The 22,741-nt window shown below is 39.5% G+C and overlaps 1 protein-coding gene and 1 long non-coding RNA gene across 2 annotated transcripts; one reads left to right on the top strand and one right to left on the bottom strand.

The window, feature by feature from the left end:
* The first annotated feature begins 1,188 nt into the window (after positions 1 to 1,188).
* LOC124864218 (heparan sulfate glucosamine 3-O-sulfotransferase 3B1-like) lies at positions 1,189 to 15,736 on the top strand. The gene is made up of 2 exons (XM_047358904.1): positions 1,189 to 1,918; positions 13,972 to 15,736. The coding sequence occupies exons 1-2, from the start codon at positions 1,425 to 1,427 to the stop codon at positions 14,588 to 14,590; spliced, it is 1,113 nt and encodes a 370-aa protein (XP_047214860.1). The 5' UTR covers positions 1,189 to 1,424; the 3' UTR covers positions 14,591 to 15,736.
* LOC124864221 lies at positions 8,400 to 9,357 on the bottom strand. Its single transcript, XR_007037274.1, has 3 exons — positions 9,066 to 9,357; positions 8,854 to 8,944; positions 8,400 to 8,535 (listed from the first exon to the last, which is right to left on the bottom strand). It is a non-coding gene; the product is annotated as an uncharacterized LOC124864221 (long non-coding RNA).
* Positions 15,737 to 22,741: the final 7,005 nt, after the last annotated feature.

Raw genomic sequence — 22,741 nt, 5'->3', positions numbered from 1 at the left:
GGTGTGGAGAAGCCCCAAAGAAGCATACCACCCAGACTGTTGCATGCCCAGAGTGAGGCATGGGGGTGGATCAGTGATGGTTTGGGCTGCCATATGATGGCATTCCCTTGGCCCAATACTTGTGCTAGAACGGCGCGTCACTGCCAAGGACCACCGAACCATTCTTGAGGACCATGTGCATCCAATGGTTCAAACATTGTATCCTGAAGGCGGTGCCGTGTATCAGGATGACAATGCACCAATACACACAGCAAGACTGGTGAAAGATTGGTTTGATGAACATGAAAGTGAAGTTTGAACATCTCCCATGGCCTGCACAGTCCCCAGATCTAAATATTATTGAGCCACTTTGGGGTGTTTTGGAGGAACGAGTCAGGAAACGTTTTCCTCCACCAGTATCACGTAGTGACCTGGCCACTATCCTGCAAGAAGAATGGCTTAAAATCCCTCTGACCATTGTGCAGGACTTGTATTTGTCATTCCCAAGACGAATTGATGCTGTATCGGCCGCAAAAGGAGACCCTACACCATACTAATAAATTATTGTGGTCTAAAACCAGGTGTTTCAGTTTCATTGTCCAAACCCTGTATATACATTTTAGAATTTAGCTATTAGCTATATGTTACACTGCAGTTTATATACTTTATAGACTGCATTTGTCTAAGTGTTTGCATCAAGCAGATACGATTAGGCAGCATGACATTCATCTTTCAAAATCAAACAAGTCTAATTATTGATTCTTTTGCACAGAAATTCATACTCTGGGGGCTGTGTGTAAATATAGTAAGCATAAGAGGTTAGCAGTATGATTTTGGTACGTCAAACTTTCAATAACAGTTGTTATTTGTTTTAATTTCTTAATTAATTTGCATAAAAGCCATTATTTATTTAATTAATTAATCAATTGTAATTTTCAGCTACAATAGATGTCTAATTATAATCACATATTAACATGCCTCCTGTACAAATAGTGGTTAGCAGGCTATAATTCACTAAGAATTAGTTTTTATTCCTCTGAAAATCACATCTGGTTGCTTTTAGTTTGGCGGGTCGCACCGGAAACGATTCGATGTCTGATTCTCTTGCGTTTGACACAGTTAATAATTAGTGCCTCTCTGGTTAAGCGCTCACACTGGGAACAAGTGAAGGGAGACAAAGTCAATTGCGCACAGGCTGTCGATCAACTAGTGATACCTTGAATATATGTTTTCACACATTTAGAAATAAAAAGTAAATAACCTGTGTCTCTCAGATCATGTTTGAAGAAAAAGGCGTCTACCACATGTTTTTCTATTTTCCTTTCCATTCTGATCATAAATTGTGTTTTGGAAAATTGCGCACAGGATTTCAACCACGTCAGATGAGTCAGGCTGCGACATCAAGATGCCTTAAAGCTGGAGTCTAACTTTTCCACGGAGTTCCTATGGAATATAGTCCGCTTTTGCACAGTTTACATGTTGTGCCATCATCCCACGTGAGGAATAAACTCTTTGTTTTCTGCATCATGTTGTCCCTCTGGTTCTACATGATATACTGCTGCGTTGGCTACTGCTCTACAGTCCCAAACCTGGCGTACGGCTCGGTGAGCAGACGCGAGAACGACGCCGCGACTGACAATCGAGGCTCTTCTCTGGGAGCGTCCAGGGACTTGCTGAATAACGAGAATGAGTTGGACAGCAGAGGAGACGAGTGGGACGAAGTGAGAGGCGAGGCGAAGACGCTGGATGATACCGCCATGTCAGGTTTCCTTAATGAGACGGAGAGTAAAAAGTTGCCCCAGGCCATCATAATCGGGGTGAAGAAAGGAGGGACCCGGGCGCTGCTGGAGTTTTTGCGCCTGCACCCAGACATCAGGGCGGTGGGAGCAGAGCCGCACTTCTTTGACCGCAACTACGACAAGGGATTGGAGTGGTACAGGTGCGTATTACTATACATTTATTCAGCATTAGACTTCTTGTGTTTAAAATTTGTTATGCAAATGGGAGCTGGTAGACGTCAGTGGGGGCACAATATAAATGAAGTCCAGACACAGATTTTCAGTTGTTGTATGGGTATATTTGAACCATCTTTTAAGGCAAGGCAAGCTTGTTTGTATAGCACCATACAGGAAAACAAAGGAACAGAAGCAAAGAGGTAAATGACATGAAAAACAAGAAATAGACTACATATGAAATAAGAGCCAAATGTAAACATGACATAAACAGAAATAAACGTTACTATATAAAAAAAAAAAGAAAATAACCAAGACAAAAAAAATTAACTGATAAAGTGATGTTTTAACTTCATGAATAAGAGCTTGTGAACAAATATGTTTTGACATCTCAGGTATTCAGAGAGTTGGTTAGAGAGATGAGTAACATAGAAATTAAATGCTGCCTCTCTCGTTGAGTTGGGTTCTGTGATGACTTGATAAAAACAGGAAGCCAATGCAGTGATTTAAGGACTAGTGTGATATGCTACACTTTGTGTTGGTCAGGACACTGACAGCAGCATGTTGGATGCACTGCAGCTGCCTGTTTGGTTGAAATGTAGGTGTGAGTCAATAATGACACCAATGTTTCTGCATGCTCTATCATCATTAGTCTCGTTGACTCTATAGTGCTGTTCTCTAAATATGCACTTTTGCACCCAAAAAAGGGAGTTCTGTCTTTTCTGCATTAAGCTGGAGGAAATCCTGACCCTACGATAGCAAGGACAAATTTATTCAGTGATTATAATGGTGTGTGATCATGTGATGACAGAAATATAAATATGTCATCAGCATATATATGCTAAAACATGTTGCAGTATAACCTGAGTTTGTAGATACTGAATAAATGTGGCACACAAATGAAGCCTTAAGGAACCCTACATGTGGTCTTTGCTCAATCCGATTTATAATTACCAAATGAGACAAAGTAGTGCTGGAATGACTGAAATACAAACATTTATCCCAATAGTGTATGTTATCAATGTGCAATGTTAACATTTCTTAAATATTCTAAACTTTTATAGTGCCTTTTGAATATATTGCTGACTTCACAACCCAATCATCTGCAAAAATAAGTACTTGTCCATAATTGATTTGTCTTTCGCTATTCCTGAATACTTCCCTTTGAAGCCAACCGCCTTTCTTTTTGTCTTTTAAAGTGGATCTTCAGGAATTTTTGTGGTTGAATGGTTGTAACATTTTGTTCCTTTCTAAAAACCTAATACCCTATAGAAAGCTGGCCCAAAGCATAAGCAAAGTTTGCATCTGTTCAGGGCACTTGAATTCACACAGGACAGATCTACAAATGCACCTGTTATATATACAAAGAAAAATTGTCATAATTTCAAAGCTATTTTAACAGGGTCATATTTTGGCCCTAATTTTGTCATTTCTGCTGCCTGTGGCTTTGGTCAAATTTCAAACAAACTGTAAATGAAAGTAGATCAATGCTAAAAGGTGTTAGTTGACACGACATTAAATGTTTTCTCCCCTCAATGAATGTGGCTGGTCTAAAATAATCTCAATGAGCCTAGTTGAAAGCAGGCCCCCAGATAAAAAATAACTGTTGGTCTCTTGAGTCTATATTATGCACTTTTAAGAAACTGAAACTCTGGTTTAGCTTCACAATAAAAAGCCTCAAACTAAAACACTGAGATTGCACAAACCACTGTTTAAACAACTGCTGGTGCCATCAAACCGCTCACTCGAGGTACTCAATTAAAACTGTTATTTTTCCAGTTCATGCTGATATTTTGGGTAACTATTATCAACAATGTTCCTTGAAAAAAGAATGGTTGAGTTGTTGCTTGTTTGCCTGACCTTGGTGGGTTCCTGTTGTTTTACTTTACTTCTTTTTTTACCTTCCACCTTGAATTTCAACCTGTAACTCTCCGACTAGAAAGAAAATTGAGTTTAAAGAATCAAGGAAGTTACATAAAGGTGTCATTCTCAAGTGGCCTGAAGGAATATTTAAATCAAGAAGTTGCAGGGTATGGATTCAGCTGCAATAATTTGTTTTGATCTCTAATCCAAACAGATATCAGTGTCAGAAACTGTGATCTGGGATCTGCAGGTGTTTGCATGTTCAGAACTGTGTAATGCAACATTTTTATTCTCTGTCATGGCAACGGGTGTCCTGGTACTTCATTTCATAGCTCAGGCTCTTTGCTAGCTGCACAAACACACAACCTGCTGCTCTCAGTGAAAATGATTTAAAAAAAATTATATTTCTGAGACCTGTTGAAGGAACATGTATGCAAAAAAGTTCCCAAACATGGTTTGGCCCTAGACCAAAGCAGCCGCATTGTTATTAAGAAATAATTAAAGACGCAATTGCTTCAGGTGATTGAGCTGAGGGATCAAAAGGCAATGTCAAAGGCTCTAGACAAGGCTGGTTGCATAATGCTACAATGGAGGAAGTGAAGCATTGTTCAAGGGACTTCATAGTTTAGCTCTTTTAAGAATTTCTGACAGATTTTGGACATTTGTAGAGTTTGCGACTCCTTTTGTTCATCTGTGCTGCTGACTGAGAATCCAGAATAGACATGAATCATCTAATGTATAAAGACCTTTTTTCTAATGGTTGTGCTTCATATTTATTGCATTTTCGGAATCCTTATGTAAAACACAAGGAATTGCCCCCCTTTAGAAATCAATAATATTTAAAAAGCATTTTTAACTTTTAACCTCTAGTTTTCATTCACAGATAGACACTTAACAAATAATATTAAGGAAAACTTAATTACAGGTATAATGAGGTCTATTCATGAATACTGAGATTTTATAGATATAAAGTTTCAAAACCACTATTGTTGTCCATCATGCCATTCATACAGTATAAGTGCTTTCAATGACATGCTAGAGAAAGTGCAGAAGATATTAGAGTTTTCTCTATAGTGCATAGTGTAGTGCTGCCCCTTCCTCATCTGTTGCTGTACACTGCTGGCCAGCTGGCTGGGTTATAAGAAAGACAAATTAGGGGCTTTGTTTTATATTCTTACTTAGGTCTTTTTCATTTCAAAATCAAAATAACAGTGAATATGTTTTGTAGATAACATCTTTTTAACAACCAGTATCTAATAGGATTATACTATACTTTAAAAGAAATATTATTAATATATCCTGAAACTGTAGCAGTTTTACATAAGGTTATGAAATGACATAGATCACATCAACCTGTACCAAATAAAGCCTTCTTTTTCTCACCACCATAACACAAATTAACCCTTTGCAGGAAAAAAAACATTGATAAGAACTGTTTAAAGAACAGTCCTGACTGCCTTTAAGGTGCAGTACATCATCTTGCAGTCCTATGTTCCCATTGATCAGTATCATGGAAACCATACAAAAATGTCCAGCGATTTGTTCCCCCATATGTTTCACTTTGTTACCACCCTAGACTAATGATAAGCAGTCTCTTGGGGAGAGGAGCTGTCTATTGGGTGGGCTTGTCGGCTCTTATGGTGGGATTGAGCTATGCCCATCTTTCTTCAAGCCCCACACAGAGGAAGGGTCCTCGCACAGCAGGATGCCATCCACAGTCTAGCATGTTTTCATCCTCTGGAAGAAAAACTGAAGCAGACTGGCGAGTGTGCACGCTTACTAACACAGAGTATAGGACGCAACTCCCAAAAGCCGTGGGAACGGCTTCCTCTGGCGCCCCTCCTTTCCTCATCAATGGGATAACTTCCTCCTATGTATCTTTTTTTGGACAGATTAACTACTCATTTACTGAACCAAGACTTAGATCAGGCTCCTCTCGGTTCTATACAGTAGATGTGACTTAATTGCTGTAATCATGTTTTTCCTCTTGAGACTTCAAATAAAGAACAAAGAGAAGCTTTCTTACAAACTCACTGAGAGTGTCAAAGAAGATGGCCTAATCCTCCACCGAGCCCCAGGGGAGCTTAGTGCATGCCAGTGGCAGATAGAGGGCAGTAAATTTAAACAGAGCCTTTTCTTACTGCTGCGCCATGGTGCTCAAGGAAAAGGGAATGCTGAAGGACCCCTGAGGACTGCATTAACCATCACAATAAAAGAGTAGATAATTAGTGTGAACCATGTTTTCTCTGCCTTTACTTTGTATGCAAATGTGCTCAGAAGGGTGAAAGTGTCCTTTGACAAAGCCCAGTTGGAGTCCATCAGAAAGAAGCAGTCATTGGAACCGGCCAATCCAAAAAAAAAAAAAAAAAAAGGGAAAAAAACTTAAAAGCTATGCTTAAGCTTTTTAGCTTCAAAGTTGACTTTCAAAAAATTGTGTTTGAAAAGCTACACTTCCAAAACACAGGTTAGTTTGAGTCCAGTAGGGACTTTTTTGCTCACTTGACAATTTTAGCTGGAAAGAGTAAGAGGAACTGGTTCAAAGTAATGCAAGAAGCATTACTTTAAAGAAGCATTTAGCAGAACCAGGTTCCATATTTTCTCACTGATCAAACTACCACTTTTAGATATATTTTAGGTGCATTTTTAAAACAAGCGATCTATCTATGAATCTACCAATTTCCCCACTGAGGGACAAAATAGGTTATTTGTGTTCTATTCTATGTTATCAGTAGAGATGCACTAATCAGTTGCTCTTAATTGTATCTGGCAAGTTTTCCCTTGATCGACTCAAAAATGATTGTTTTCCCCTGTTCATGAAATGTTACTAAGTTACTAAGAATGTAGCACTATTTAAGGGAAATGTTATATAGATAAGATCAAGGTTAGCAACATATGCTTTTAATGCATAACTCAAGATAATCTTGTAATGTCTTTATCAGAAAACCTGCAGCAGAATTTTCTATTTAATGTCTCATAGTCCTCAATGGAAATTGATCAACATTGGTCAGTCAGACCTTTAAGAAAACAGGATCAACTGTCATTTCTGGTAAAGAAACACTCGTCCCCTTTATTTCAAAGATTTCAATGTAAATTTGCGGCTGCAATTACTTTGGGCTCTATTTTGAATCAATTTGTCAAACGTCAGCACTTATTACAGCGCTCTGGAAAAGCTGAAAAAGCAAGCTCTCTCCATTGTATCCCCTTGAGTTCTTTACTTCTCCATGTCAGGCTTTTGTGGAATCTTCAGAGAAAATGTGTTTCCTGTTTCTGTCTTTCTCGTGGACCTGCATGCATCTGTGGGGGATTTCTTAATGGTTCCACACCACTGCATAAGTTAGAAATACACAGAACAGTTTCGCCAATAGTTAAATAGATTTCTAATGAAAGGACTTGTTTATGCCCATAAAGCTATTTACGTACAGAGCAAGAGCAATCTAAAATGCTTTAAATGCTTTATGTACAGCTGTAACAAAGTTATGCCACAAAAACTGAGAATTCCTTACTCCTAACAGAATATTACATAAACAGGTAAACTTATATCTAGTTATGCAGTCAATCAGCCAGAGATAGAAATTAATCAATGTTCTCTTGATCAGCTCTAATCATCAAAACATAAAAACAAATGTGTTTCCTATTTATCTGAACAATTAGAAAATAAAAAAGTCCCCCACATCCCCTTTGTTTTCTTTTTCTGGAAATATATTTGATAAATGTTTTTCTAGAGTTTAGGGATTCATGTCTTGTAATCCCTTAATTTTTTTTAATGGTTGGATTCATTACTCCTGCGCACACATTTTTTCTTTTATGTGAAATGTTTGTTATTTATTGACATTAATTTTGTGGTGGGACTTAGTTACAAAACTACAGCTAATGAATTAGAGGCTATGCAATTAATTAATTGTATATAATAATTAATTGTAAATATTTAAATGATTTTTGGAAAATCAAATAGCAATATTTGACACAATAAGAACAATAAGATAATAATAAAAAACAATAAGTTTTTCTGGAGCTAAGAAAATAAATACATTTCTTTCATTTAAATAAAGAAAATGCAATCAAGATACAGAACTTTAAGTTATTAAACTGAGCACATATATTCAGTCAAAACATTTTAGTCGAAATGTGATTTTACATCCCCCACATTAAAAGTTGTTTTTTTCTCAACATGCCTCACAGCCCTTACCAAACCAAAATGAAGAAATAAAGTTAAAACAAAAAGAACAACTTTCTGGATTAAAAACATGCTGGCGTGCTGACATTGGCAGGGTTCAGCTACTTTTCCTCTCAGTTTTCATTTCACCACAGATGTTCTCGGGCTTTAAGTTTTAAATGTTGGAACTCTATTGTAATTATTATCTATAAAGTTTACTCTCACGACCACTGTTCCATTCAACTCGATTATATATTTGTAAGTAATTAGTTCAGTTCGGGCTGCATTGTAACCTGTTGGTAACACTGTTGCCTTGCAGCAAGTAAGTCCTTGGTTTGACTCCTGGCTAGGGGTCTTTCTGCATGGAGTTTGCATGTTCTCCCTGTGCATACATGGTATCTCTCTGGGTACTCCGGCTTCCTCCCACAGTCCAAAAAGATGACTGTTAGGTTAATTGGTCTCTCTAAATTGCCCTTAGGTGTGAATGGGTGTGTGTATGGTTGTTCGTCCTTTTGCCCTGCGATGGACTGGTGACCTGTCCAGGGTGTTCCCTGCTTCTTGCTCATAGGAGATAGGCGCCAGCGGACCCTGTATAGAAGAAATGGGTATAGAAAATGGATGGATGGTTCAGTTTGTTTTACCTTTGTCCCAAATTAACAGTTAGTGTGTTTTTTACAATTTGGAAAAGTAAGTTAGCGGTTCAAATACTCAATAAGCTACCAAACAGACTTAAGAAAACTTTATGGTTTATGTAGTCACAGAGTGTCGATGCTTATTTGGAGAGGATAGCTTCACGGCTACATTGAACATTTAGCTATGCTGTAAGCTCCATGCTGATTTGACTTTTAATTGTCTCAGTTTTATTTGACAACAGCAACATTAAAAGTAGAATATAATGATTTATACACTCTTTGTTCTGCTTCTTCTCCTGCTCTTGATGTCCTTATTTCCACCAGACATCCAGGTGGTCTTCAGTTACTGGCAGTTACAACAGAGCCTGGGAAAAAAGATACTCTGCTTCATCATATCTGTTCTGGAATGCTTTTGAGAGCCTGAATGCTCTTTAACACCAAACAAAAAGTAAGTCAGTAAGGTGTGATGATGATGCCTTTCAATACCTGATAAGATTGGCTGCTGTCCAGAGGATGGTATACCTCAAGATGTAAGCCTTTTAGATTGCTGTCTGGACATTTTCTCACAGTAAAACAGTATGATTATTCCAAGTGGCTGCATACCACCGCTTCTCATCCTGTCTTTGTGAAGAGAGACGACTCCAACAGTAGCTTGACCATTCTCAGAGCAGCAGGGTACGATAAGAATAAGCAATAGCATTAGATAATAGGAGGAGCTTTTTATGGAGTTGCCCTTTGTCTCTAAAAAGATGAAATACAGATACCAATTAGAGTTAGTCAAGAAGAATTTACCAGGATACAAAGAATCCTGCTAGGGGTTCCTTTATTTCAGTTTTTATCTTGTTTAGGTAATTAGTGCCCTTGCTGATAGAAGCACAAAGCTGCATGCACTGACGTTGTAAATACCTACCTTTGAACCTGCTTTCTGATAAAAGGGAATGTAAACAACACTCATTCTTTCTCTTCAGCAGCTTTTTAAAAATGGACACACCTGATTGCCTGGCAGTCAAAAATAAAGGCAACACAGCGCACAAAACTTGAGTGTTACATTGGTCTTGTAGGAGGAATCCCTAATTGCTCAGTCAATGATGTTGTCCTGTGCTGTCTCTTCTTAAATGAATAGTTCTTGTACGATTCACATGCACTGTTTTTGCCATTGACTATCAGGTTTTAGCATCTCTGAGGCTTCACAAAAGGCCTGAAGTGACACGTGTTTCCAAGAGTTGTGGAAGATTATCGCAGACATTTCTGATAGAATCATGTGTGTTACTTGATTAGGTTTGTGGGGTTTTCAACACAAACAGTGGTTACCAAGATTCTTTGGAGCAGGGAAAGGCACTAACTATTTTCCACGTATAATGGTAAACTGTTCACACATCACTTTAGCCTCATTTACAGGATCAGTGTGAAGTTTCCAGAAACTCATCACAGGTGTGAATCTTCTAATTTTAGGCTTTTAAAAAGATTTGAACTTATTTTCCTATTTTAAGCGGACTCTTAATATCCAATACATGTATTTGAATGTAGGCAAAATATGTTCTGTTAATTCCGAGTCACTTTCTGTACTAGTTGCTTTTCGATTATTCTGAATTTAAATTTCTTGTTATCAAATGTGTTGGCATACTGTGCAGACAAGGTGTTGGTCATTTCACCTTTTTGCTATTACATAAGTACTTCTTTGTTGTTGCGTTTCTAATTTTTCACATGTGAAATTGTGCTGTCTACTGTTGGATGTTTTGTAATATTCATGTGTCACTTTGTAACCACCAGGCTGCCAGTGGTTAAACTTTGGTTAGATGTTGCCACAGGACATTAATTTAAAACATAAAAGCTGGTTTTAATTTTAAAGTAAATTATCATCACACATTGTGTACATTGGTGTATGCATACATTTAAGCCTGTATGTACAGGTCCTTCTCAAAATATTAGCATATTGTGATAAAGTTAATTATTTTCCATAATGCAATGATGAAAATTTAACATTCATATATTTTAGATTCATTGCACACTAACTGAAATATTTCAGGTCTTTTATTGTCTTAATACAGATGATTTTGTCATACAGCTCATGAAAACCCAAAATTCCTATCTCACAAAATTAGCATATTATTAAAAGGGTCTCTAAACGAGCTATGAACCTAATCATCTAAATCAACGAGTTAACACCTGCAAAAGATTCCTGAGGCCTTTAAAACTCCCAGCCTGGTTCATCACTCAAAACCCCAATCATGGGTAAGACTGCCGACCTGACTGCTGTCCAGAAGGCCACTATTGACACCCTCAAGCAAGAGGGTAAGACACAGAAAGAAATTTCTGAACAAATAGGTTGTTCCCAGAGTGCTGTATCAAGGCACCTCAGTGGGAAGTCTGTGGGAAGGAAAAAGTGTGGCAGAAAACGCTGCACAACGAGAAGAGGTGACCGGACCCTGAGGAAGATTGTGGAGAAGGGCCGATTCCAGACCTTGGGGGACCTGCGGAAGCAGTGGACTGAGTCTGGAGTAGAAACATCCAGAGCCACCGTGCACAGGCGTGTGCAGGAAATGGGCTACAGGTGCCGCATTCCCCAGGTCAAGCCACTTTTGAACCAGAAACAGCGGCAGAAGCGCCTGACCTGGGCTACAGAGAAGCAGCACTGGACTGTTGCTCAGTGGTCCAAAGTACTTTTTTCGGATGAAAGCAAATTCTGCATGTCATTCGGAAATCAAGGTGCCAGAGTCTGGAGGAAGACTGGGGAGAAGGAAATGCCAAAATGCCAGAAGTCCAGTGTCAAGTACCCACAGTCAGTGATGGTCTGGGGTGCCGTGTCAGCTGCTGGTGTTGGTCCACTGTGTTTTATCAAGGGCAGGGTCAATGCAGCTAGCTATCAGGAGATTTTGGAGCACTTCATGCTTCCATCTGCTGAAACACTTTATGGAGATGAAGATTTCATTTTTCAGCACGACCTGGCACCTGCTCACAGTGCCAAAACCACTGGTAAATGGTTTACTGACCATGGTATCACTGTGCTCAATTGGCCTGCCAACTCTCCTGACCTGAACCCCATAGAGAATCTGTGGGATATTGTGAAGAGAACGTTGAGAGACTCAAGACCCAACACTCTGGATGAGCTAAAGGCCGCTATCGAAGCATCCTGGGCCTCCATAAGACCTCAGCAGTGCCACAGGCGGATTGCCTCCATGCCACGCCGCATTGAAGCAGTCATTTCTGCAAAAGGATTCCCGACCAAGTATTGAGTGCATAACTGTACATGATTATTTGAAGGTTGACGTTTTTTGTATTAAAAACACTTTTCTTTTATTGGTCGGATGAAATATGCTAATTTTGTGAGATAGGAATTTTGGGTTTTCATGAGCTGTATGCCACAATCATCCGTATTAAGACAATAAAAGACCTGAAATATTTCAGTTAGTGTGCAATGAATCTAAAATATATGAATGTTAAATTTTCATCATTACATTATGGAAAATAATGAACTTTATCACAATATGCTAATATTTTGAGAAGGACCTGTATAACATTCACTCCATTCAGATTAGAGAACACTCATAATAAATATAAACTTGTGCACCTAATGCTTTGTTTTAAAATTCTTGAAGTTGTTTTTATATAAGCAGTCCACTCCCAAAGAAGGAGTTTTAATGCATCTTTAAAAGCCTTAAATTAATAATATTTATAACGTATGATGAGTGTATGCACTTGATGAGTAACTATTGTCCACATATAATAATAACCTGCCCACACATCAGGCTAAAGTGACTTTTGGGCACCAAAAAGTACATTACAGTGTGCTTTTCTCTTTCCTTTCACACTGTAATGGGTCCCTTTAAAATATACATTTGCACTTTATTTATGTAGTGCTTTTATCTTCTCTCAGCTTTACCATGTCCATATTGAGCAACCTGGGGGTTCGATGCCATGCAGTACCAAGATAATCAATCAGTTTTTCTCTTACCCACAAAATCGCACAGAAAATTTTCTACCTGTTTCCACCACATACACATACATTTTAAGACGGAAGCTGCTGGGATTGTAGAGGAATATTGAAACTTGAGGCACGCATGCCAACAGATGGTTGGAAATTATGGTAATCACTTTAATGACATGGCTCCCCTGGTTTCCTGTTGTTTGATTTAGATCAACTGCTTACAATCACAACTGGGAGACGATACTTGTGAACACAAAACATTATATTAAATGTTCTCCACACACCACTCAGTATAAAACATTTGTCGAATCAGTGTGAGACACCATTCTGTGATGAAGGACTGCAGGAAGTAAGTAAGTTAGTTTAATGGACTTGGTACATACAGATTAGAGAGTGTACATTTTAATTTTTAACAACCTATTGTCAGTAGATGACTGTGTTTACTGCGACAGATACGAATAAAATAGTACTGAGCTGGATATTTAGCGTAACAAATGTTCTTTAGGTGTTCTTCAGTTTGTTAGAATTGTAATTTGTTTATATCTACTTGATTAAGTAGCACACTGTGTTTTTGTAAGTTTTTCATGGTTGGGGCGATAAAAAAGCTTAATGATGGTCCCCTTGACATTGCTTTAGCACAATGCACCTTTACCTAGCATATCTTATTCTGTGCACAACCTCTGCAACTGATTTCCTTCTGTTTGACTTTATGGATTCTACACTTACCATTGACTATTATCGTTGGGACACCTATCCTTCTCTCTTTCTCTCTTGAGACCAACCAGCCATCCAGTTTGGCAGGAAGGCAGCCCAGCATCCTTTAATGCTCTAGCTTGTGAGGTTTAGTCCTAATCCCCTTTGTGTCACTTTAGCCATTACCCAGCCATGGCTGCAGTTAACAGACTTTAGTTATGAATTACATGAGCTGTCTTTGACCCAAGATTATGCAATTTTGGATATAGACCCAATTATTCTCTGCATTGTCGTCAAAGGAATGCAAAGGTTAAGCATAAGATAGAAGTACAAAGCATGCTGGCTTTCCCTTAGCTGGGCTGATGTCAGTTTTAATAAATGTAGAGTCTTTCACTGTGAGGTTTTAAGAGAGGATTTTGGTCTTAAAATAGAATAAATAAAAGAGATAAATGCATACCTGTACGTAGAACACATCATCAACCTCAGTCTGTGTTCACTTGTGACTGACAGGACTTCTGCTCTTCCTGGCACTTTCTGTCTCTATATAAGCATTCACAGGCCTGGTTAATGCAGCTCATGACGTCCACAATTGTCCTCTCGATGATGATTGACTAGCTCCTGTGTGGCAACATTTTTAAAGTCTGACACAAAGAGACAGTGTCACTGCTAATCTTGTCTTTCTCTAGTTTGGCACCGTTTTGAAAATAGTTGATAGTGTTAAGGGAGACTCATATAGAGTTTTGTTTTAACATTGCTTTTTAAAATTTTTTTCAGGGAACTGATGCCCAGTTCATCAAAAGGCCAGTTAACCATGGAGAAGACCCCCAGCTACTTTGTTACGAGGGAAGTTCCATGTCGGATCTACTCCATGTCTAAAGACACCAAACTGATCGTTGTTGTCCGAAATCCTGTCACCAGAGCCATCTCGGACTACACCCAGACCCGCTCCAAAAAGCCGGACATCCCCTCCTTTGAGAGCCTGACTTTTAAGAACATGTCAGCAGGCCTGATTGACACCACATGGAGCGCAGTTCAAATCGGCATGTATGCCAGACACCTTGAGCGTTGGCTCCAGTTCTTCCCCATGGAGCAGCTGCTGTTTGTTAGTGGAGAGCGTCTCATTACCGACCCTGCGGGTGAGATGGCTCGTGTCCAGGACTTCCTTGGACTACAGAGGGTGGTCACCGAGAAGTATTTCCACTTTAACCCAGCAAAAGGATTCCCTTGCCTTAAAAGACCAGAGTTAAACACTAAGCCACACTGCCTGGGGAAAACCAAAGGCAGGATCCATCCGAATATTGACCCGGAGGTTATGCGGACTTTAAGGGATTTCTATAAACCTTTTAATAAGAAGTTTTACAAGATGACTGGTCATGACTTTGGCTGGGATTAAGACAGATGTTATGACAGACTAATGCTGGTTTCTTGTCTGTGTTTCTTTAATAATCATTCTGGACATATTGTGATACAGTGTATGTACAGTATTTAGTTGTGTGTAAAAAGTTCAGAAGTCTATTTTATTATAATTTATTGTTAAGATATTAAGTCTCAAAGCTGCCTGATCAGGTTATTCATTGTTTCAGGTCCTTTTGTGATGTTTCTTTCAAAATACCAGAGGTATTTTGAGATTTATTTTTTCTAAAAGTCTTTTGCCTTTTGCTTCACCCTAATCAGATTGAGGTCTAACTCCCCAACAAACTGGTTATATCCCCTTAACATTTGTCTGACCCTCAGAGGACTGTGCACCCACTTAGTTAGGTCGATACGGGCCTCAGCTGATCTTGTGAAACTTGCCAGGTGGATCAATACAGTAACAGTTCCTCATTACGTCAATTAAGCCTGAGTGATGGCATCTCCTTTATCTCCAGAGCATCTCAATAAAGCATCTTTCTATCAGTGGCACAATGTTTATGGTTGAGCCCTCAGCCAAATTCAGGTTAATATAAATGTATATGTGACAGCTTCAGTTTTCTGACTTTACTATTTATTCTGTTTATCCAAGAGGAAGTCCAAACACAACACCATGTGGGATATTATTATCGTCAACTTTTCATGAAATTGCTCTCAGTTTTCATAATGCCTAAACACAGAAATAATTTTATGAGAAAAGCCATACAGCTCAGTTTCAATTTATTGATCGGTACTGAAACTGCTGGCATTGATTGCTCTTTGCAGCTTTTTTTACTGCAGTGAATTAATTATGCACCGTTACCAATGAAAACAAGCATTTCTTTCTCAACTCTCAGTAACATCTGACGAGAATTAAAATCCGCCAAGCTCCTTCATGAAGTTTCTCTGTTAACTTTGGTTTAATGGCTGAGTTTTTTTCAGCCTCAATTGACATGCCTTTGTGAGAATTTTTGGCATCAGCCAGTATTCACTATTGATTAACTGCAACCACGTGGTGGAGGGACTATTTTTGCTGTACGGAGTGATTTACAACAAAAACACGGAAATGAAGCAGTTTCAAATGAGATACGAATGCAAATCTGCAGTGGTGTTGGGTTTATGAAGTAGGAAATAAATCTGTTTTGCCAGAGTACTTTGTCAAGTTTTTTGTGTGATATTTAAAAATGGTGCCTTTCTTAAATTTGCTCTGTTACTAATGACCTGCCCTCTTATTACCTGTTTGCATTGCAGGATCCCTACAGGGAAAAGCAGACTGCTGTGTCTAATTTACCTACTTGCCCATTATTGTGCTAATTAGCAGAGTGGTATTAACTACTTTTTAGCTGCTTCAGCCTCCCACTGCTTCAACTGAAAGGATGTTGTTGCCATGAACCCAGCATATTAAAGCATTGGGTTTCCCATCGGAAGAGGAGAAACATATTACAGAAAACTTTCTTCCTCTTTGTGACGATGTTAACATTGTGTCAACCATGTCATTTTTCACTAATAATCTATAAGGAGCTGCAGACAAGTACAATATTTTTCACAGATTTGCTTTGATCCCTCAAATATTTTATGTGTATTTGTACTATATTCTGACATTCTTTATGGAGGAGTGTTATCGATGAACTTGCTTTAAACAGGTAGCGCCATCCATCATGCAGAGGTGATGCCTTAAGAGATATGAATCAACTTGCTCTATTAACTAACAACCTTTATTTAACTCCCCATAAAAACACCTTCATTAACCTGAGGCAGCTAGAGGTGATGAAACCAGTCTCCCTGGTGTCAAGCAGGCTGTCTGATCACCCAGGAAGCAGCTCCCTGTGCAATTAAAGGGATGGGGGAAGTGTGTTGTAATTGCTAGGCTCCCAGCTGGGAAATCACTGTTAGCATACATCCCTTCAGGCTGCTTTAAAGGAGGCTGCTCGTGTTTGAAGGTTGGGAAGACAAGGAAAATTGACACCTGACAGCCTGGAGAATTAAGTCGCTTCAAACATCCACTTGGCAGCCACCACTCGGGTATAGAATCTGAGCTTCTGAGAAAAACTGAAGGGAAATAATATGTCTCACACCCAGTGGAGTGCTTTGTTCAAAGAACAGGGGTTCATAATTTTGTAGCATAGCAGAAGGCAACAGGATAAACTGTATCCTCGTTAGGCTATCAGTAGAAAGTTTCTTTGCTTCCTTCTGTGGTTCTTGCCCCTGGCCGGGCGCAGGGCTACGGTTGGCGGTCAGGAGGGTGGGACGGTGTAGCATGTCTCGTGCTCGCACTGGAGCAGCTGGTGGGATGTGATTTGCCTGGAGTGGTTGGCCTGCCCAGCCCGGTTTCCCGGCTGGTGCATGTTTCCCTCTCACAGACTGATGGGCTTGCTGACGGTGGCCGAATGGTTGTGTGTGGGGGGGGGAACGCGGCAACGGGGTGTTTGGGGACGCGGCAAGGGGTGTTTGGAGTGTGGCTGTGTGTGGAGCTTGCGATGTGTAGGTGTTCCTTTGTCAGTTTTTTGGGGATGAAGCTCACCTGTGGGAGTTTGCCCATGTGCTGTGGTGGGGGGTTCATGGCATATTGTTTCGGGGGCCTGTGTTCGATATCTGTGTCCTGGTTGGGGGTGGCCCAGTGGGGAGATTCATGTCGAGGTTCATTGGGAGGGAGCTCATGGGGTTGAGATCGGAATTTGTTGGGGGGTGGGACTATTTTATTCTGTGGCGGCTCTGGTTGGTGGGCTTGTTTGGACCATGTAGACCCCTCTTTTGAACATAGCCCCCTCTCCGGATGAAGATGGGGGTCGTTGGGGACTGGGGTCGGGGTGGAGGGTCCGGGCCGGGGTCTACCTGTCTCCACCCCCGGAGGGAAGGGGACCACCTCCTGGGTTCGGTGACTGGTTGTCCCTATAGGGTATCGGCACCTGGACCTGGGAGTATAGAGCATGTATGGGGTGTGTGAGTGAGTGTACGACATCCATTGTTGTTTGTCTTTATGTTGGGTGCATGGGTGTGAGTGTTTTTTATGTGTAGGCATGAAGGTGGGAATGTGTGATTGTGACTATGTGTGCCTGTTTTTGTGTCAGGTTTGGTCTTAGGCTGCTCCCTCTCCTGGATTAGTTTAGGCCCCCCATCAAATGTGGGGCCTATTCCCTCACTACCTACCGGTGGTTGGTGTCTCTCCCTGCTGGTGTACTTGTGGTTCTCGCTATCTTGGCTGGGTGCTTTGGTGTGTGCTGGCTCAGTCCCGGTGGCTGCTCGCCAGGGCCTGGACCCTTGGGCTCTGTCGGGGCTCTCCTTGGCGAGTGATATCTCCCAGGGTCTCGGGTTTCTGGGTCCATGGCAGAATCTGCTTGGGTGTAGACGGCTGCTGGGCCTGTGGGCTCGTCGCTCCAGCTCCCTGGGGCTTCTGCACTGTGGCTGCTAGGTGGTTCCCCTGGAACTCTCCCCTGCTCTTCTCTGGGGGGGTTGCGGTAGTCCTGGCGGTGGTTCTCTTGGGGTTCCTGCACTCTGGGGGGCCTTTGGATGTCTGTGGCTTGGATGTCTGTGGCTCCCTATCTGTTCCGGGTCCAGGGGGGCAGGTCTGTGGCTCCTCACACTCACTTTTGCATATTTTTATGGAGAAACATTGTTCACACAAGCGTGCTCGCACTCAGACCCACAGGTGTTTAGATTCAGGTGTTAACAGATACACAAATGTTTTATATTGAGCCGCATTTACCACTAAATACATCTTGGAGTACTGAGCACTTTTCGGTAAAAAAGCTGGTAATATGAACGTTTCTGCAGGTGTACAAGCAAGCAGGGTGTTATCTTGTATTCTCTTCATCCTTCTTTCTTTCCTCCATTCTATTCTCCTTCTCTCCCCTTTTCCTTTTTGCCCCCCTTTCTCTCTTTCGTGCTTCTTTTTTTTTCCTTTTCATTTCTGTCTACGTGTCCGTAACAACTGAAATAATCCCAAACACCCTTTAACTCTTTCACATTTTGTCATCTTATATACTATATTACATCTGATAAACCAACATAAAGTAGTGCATAATTATGAAATTGATGCGTTTTTGTTTTTTAACATTTTGTACAAATGAAGCATGGCATGCATGTGTTCAGCGCCTTAAAAACTTTGGATATGTCTGACCAGAGAACCTTCTGCATGTTTGCTATGTCCCCTACATGGCTCTCCATAAACTGGGGACTTATTTTTTTGTAGTGTGAACAACTGTCAACAGATTGTCCCAACTGAGTTGTGAATCTAAGTAGCCTCCCCAGAGTCTGAATAATGTTTTCCTTGCCTGGACTGTCAGTTTAGGTGGACCTTTATGTCTTTGTAGGTTTGCTTTAAACATTTCCACAACTTTATACCTGATATGCCTGCTGCATTCCTGGGTCTTTATGATGGTGTTCTCTAATGCTCTCTAACAAACCTCTAAGGTCCTCACAGAACAGCTATTTTTATACTGAGATTAAATTACTCACAGGTGGACTTTACTAATTTACTAGAGGTTGTTAGTTAGACATCCATTTATAGTTGGATTTATTGAACACAACAGTTACTCCACTGCAATTAGCATAGAATCTCACTTTGGAGAATGCATTTCTCTTTAGAAATAAAGTTATCTTGGTCTAGTTAAAGCTAAAGTGGGTTTTGCAGAAAATACAACACTGGTTGTCCTGTTCGTTACATTTACATTAGAGGACTCAAGTGTGATTGTCTGAGTTTGTCTAGCTAAGTTAAATACTACACAATTACTACACAAAAGTGCAAGAACAACAAAACCTAGCCATTATTTAAAAAAAGACTAAACTATAATAAAACAAAATTAAACCTAAAACTAACCTTTACTTTAAGTTTTGAGTTCACTCTGGTAACATTTCTTTTAATCCTTTAAATACCTTTCAGATTTGTCTCGTATCTAAGATTTAAATTCATACCAAGAAGAGTAATGTCTCTTAAATCCTTGGACTTTCTTAATCAATAAGACAAAAATGATCTGCTAGTTATTTTGGTTTCTTTCAGATGTGTTAAATGCATTTACCTCCTACTCGGGCCATACATCTTTTAGTAACCATTGGGAAAGCCTTAATCCTAATCTAGGGAGCAGGACAACCATTAATCCGAGACAGCAGATGTGGAGTTGACAGTATGTGCTGACATTGCTTATTCAAATCTAATCCCTCTTCTGAAAGAGCCTGTGCTTTTGTGTAGAACCGACTTATGTAACTTCAAATACAAAAGAGATCAAATACCTGTAGTCAAGACAGATGTTCTGTAAATGATAGATTTGTTCAAAGTACAGAGACTCTGAATGCCCAAGGCTAGTAAGGTCAAATCTAATTACCGTATTAACTCTTGTCAAATTCTGATGTTCAAATTCTGTGTTGTTAGTGTACCTTGGCTACACTACCACATGGATGCTCTACTGAATCCGAATACACCTTTTCAAGACACATGGCGTGACTAAATGTTTCTCAGCAATTGGCCTTAAAATAATAGGGGATATGTACCATTTTACTTCCTTGATAGCAGGAGGGCTAAACATTTTAACATGTAGCTCATATCATGCACAATCTGATATGGACCCATTGTTTTTTTTAACTTTGAGGAAAGTTGTCTAAAATCTGTAAAAGATGCAGTTACCTCTATTTTTGTCAAATTTGTTTTAATGTCCTTTTTTTAAATGTTACCTCTGATCGATGCCTTATTTTCTTATTTTATTAAACATTAATGAATTAAGAAAACATTGACATTATCAAACGATGTATAAAGACTCTTCAAATCTCTTTGTAATCATGTTTCATTTGTTTTTGCTCTGATTCTAATAAGCTTTTTAAATCCATGCATTTACTTGTCAAAGTTTCCAAATGTTGGTTTTCAATCAGTTAACATTCTTATGTGGTCTGTGGAGGTATTTTGGATTGTTCTGGTGCAAGGTGTAAAACGTTTAGCTGATTATATTGCATGCACTCTTAAAATGTTTGACCTTTAGGCTTACTTCAGACAGGCAAGACAAGTATTTTTTCTCTCTCATAACTTTGATCTGATGTTTTCATGTCAATGAAGCAATGTTTTGGAGAAGACAAACACACTGATCTTGGGAAGACTGAAAGTTGTATCATTAGCAGTAAAATCTGTTTGTTGTAACCAGAGATTCCCTTGACGAGAGCTATGAAAGAAGGAGTGCTCTCTAACCAATGCAGGCAGTTTTGTCATTAATGCTCATTCTGCATTCTCCCAGTACTACTTATTGCTGTCGCCCGTCTGCCTGGTACCATTTTGGACTCACCATTAGGCCAAACCTCTCCAAATCCCAGTGGCATGACATTGGAATGACTTTATCAATGTGTCCATGAACAGAAAGCATTCAGACTGCTGAAACCTAGATTTATAAAATACACATATAAAATAGCATGTACTTTCCAACTACTCTTTTAATGTCTTCAAAGTACTTTAAGCCTCCTCTTTCTTTCTTCTGAATAACAATCAATTGAATGGAACCTGCAAATAAAGCCAACATTAAGTGTTCACACATTACCACATATGACCTCAACCAGCTCAGACATGTCTGTTTTTCTCCTGTCTTATCCTGCTTTCTCTGTAATAAGGTGTGTGTAACCCTCTGCTCTTTATGCATCGATGTCACCACAGTAGTATTAAAGAACACACACATCTAAACATTGCAGGGCACCAACCCATGGGGACTGGGGTTGGAGACCCTTGATCTAAATCATTCCATTGTAGCTCTGGCTATTTGTTTAGGGTAATTTCCCTGCTGGTAGGCAAACCTTCTCTCCAGTCTCAAGTCCTTTTTTAACCTATAACTGGTTTTCTTCAAGGACTGCTCTGTTTTTATTTCCAGCCATCTTCTAATAATCTCTTACCAGCTTTCCTGCCCCTGTTAAAGAAAAACATCCCCATAGCATTAATGCTGCCACAACTAAGTACTAATCAGGGTGATTAGCAATGTTACTGTTCTGCTACACATAGCTTAAGGGCAAAAGGTTAAACTTTGGTTCCATCTGCCCTGAGCACCACCTTCTTCTTCTTGTTTCCTGTCACCCGTACATGGCTAGTGGGACAATTTAAGAAAGACTTCTTGGGGCTTTCTTTGTTTTGTCACTCTTCCATTCAGGGGAGTTCTGTGAAGTGCACATTAACTAATTGTTCCATCAGAAGATTTTCCCACCTGAGTTCTAGAAATCTACAGCTCCTCCACAGTTGCCATATGTATCCCGAGTCCATATCTGAATATATCTTGATAAGTTTGTGGATAGTTTGCAGATGTAAAGCGACAAACAGTGAAAAAGTTCAAAGGGGATACAAACCTCAGCAAGATGATGTTTATGAGCCATTATAATAAGAAAGATGGCTGGCAGTAAAAGTTAATTTTATTTTTCCAATATAAATTTTAAGCAAAGAAGTAAAAAAATATTTTGGGAATATGATACTGTGTCTTGAGCATTACAGAAATACTTAAGAGAAATTATTTCAGTGCTTTCAGTGATTTAATTCGATTTTGCAATTAACTGGTTCTTTGAACAACTGCTCCTGGGATTAAACAAAAAGAACTGTCAGACTGTCCCTCCACAGTTGTCACTTTATCCTTTGTTCATAAAACTGCTATCATTTCAACATCCCTGAGTCCTGCCGGTGCTTCAAACAAGTCACAAATTGGTTTTCAATTTTTCTTTGAATCAGACTTCAGCAAAGTAGTCTCTTTATTGCCCCCTTATCCATTTTTTCTATTTTTGCTTTTTTTGTCAAACACAAATGTTTGAGATCATAAAACAAATTTAACATTAAAAAAAAGAATAGAATGTAAGTAAAAACAAAAATCAGTTTTCAGATAAAGAATTAATTGATAAAAAAATAAGTTATTCAAACCAAACTGGTCCTGTCTGAAAAATGAAATCTCCTAAGAGGCTGTGCCACGCTTGGTAACATATCAATAACTGGGGATGAGTTTTGTACGTCAATGTGGAGGAATTTTGGCCCACTCTTCTTTGAAGAATTGTTTTACTTCAGCAACATTGAAGTGTTTTCGAGCATGAATAGCCACAAGGTTTGTGCCACAGCATCTCAGTCTGATTTAGGTCTGATTAGGCCACTCCAAAACCTTGTGTTTTTTTTTGTTTTGTTTTTTTGTTTTGTTTTTTGGCATTCAGAAGTAAATTTAAT

This window comes from Girardinichthys multiradiatus, chromosome Y (genome assembly GCF_021462225.1).
Source record: "Girardinichthys multiradiatus isolate DD_20200921_A chromosome Y, DD_fGirMul_XY1, whole genome shotgun sequence".
Classification (NCBI taxonomy): Eukaryota; Metazoa; Chordata; class Actinopteri; order Cyprinodontiformes; family Goodeidae; genus Girardinichthys; species Girardinichthys multiradiatus.
The sequence above is the reverse complement of the archived record's forward strand: the minus strand, read 5'-3'. Positions and strand labels throughout refer to the sequence as shown.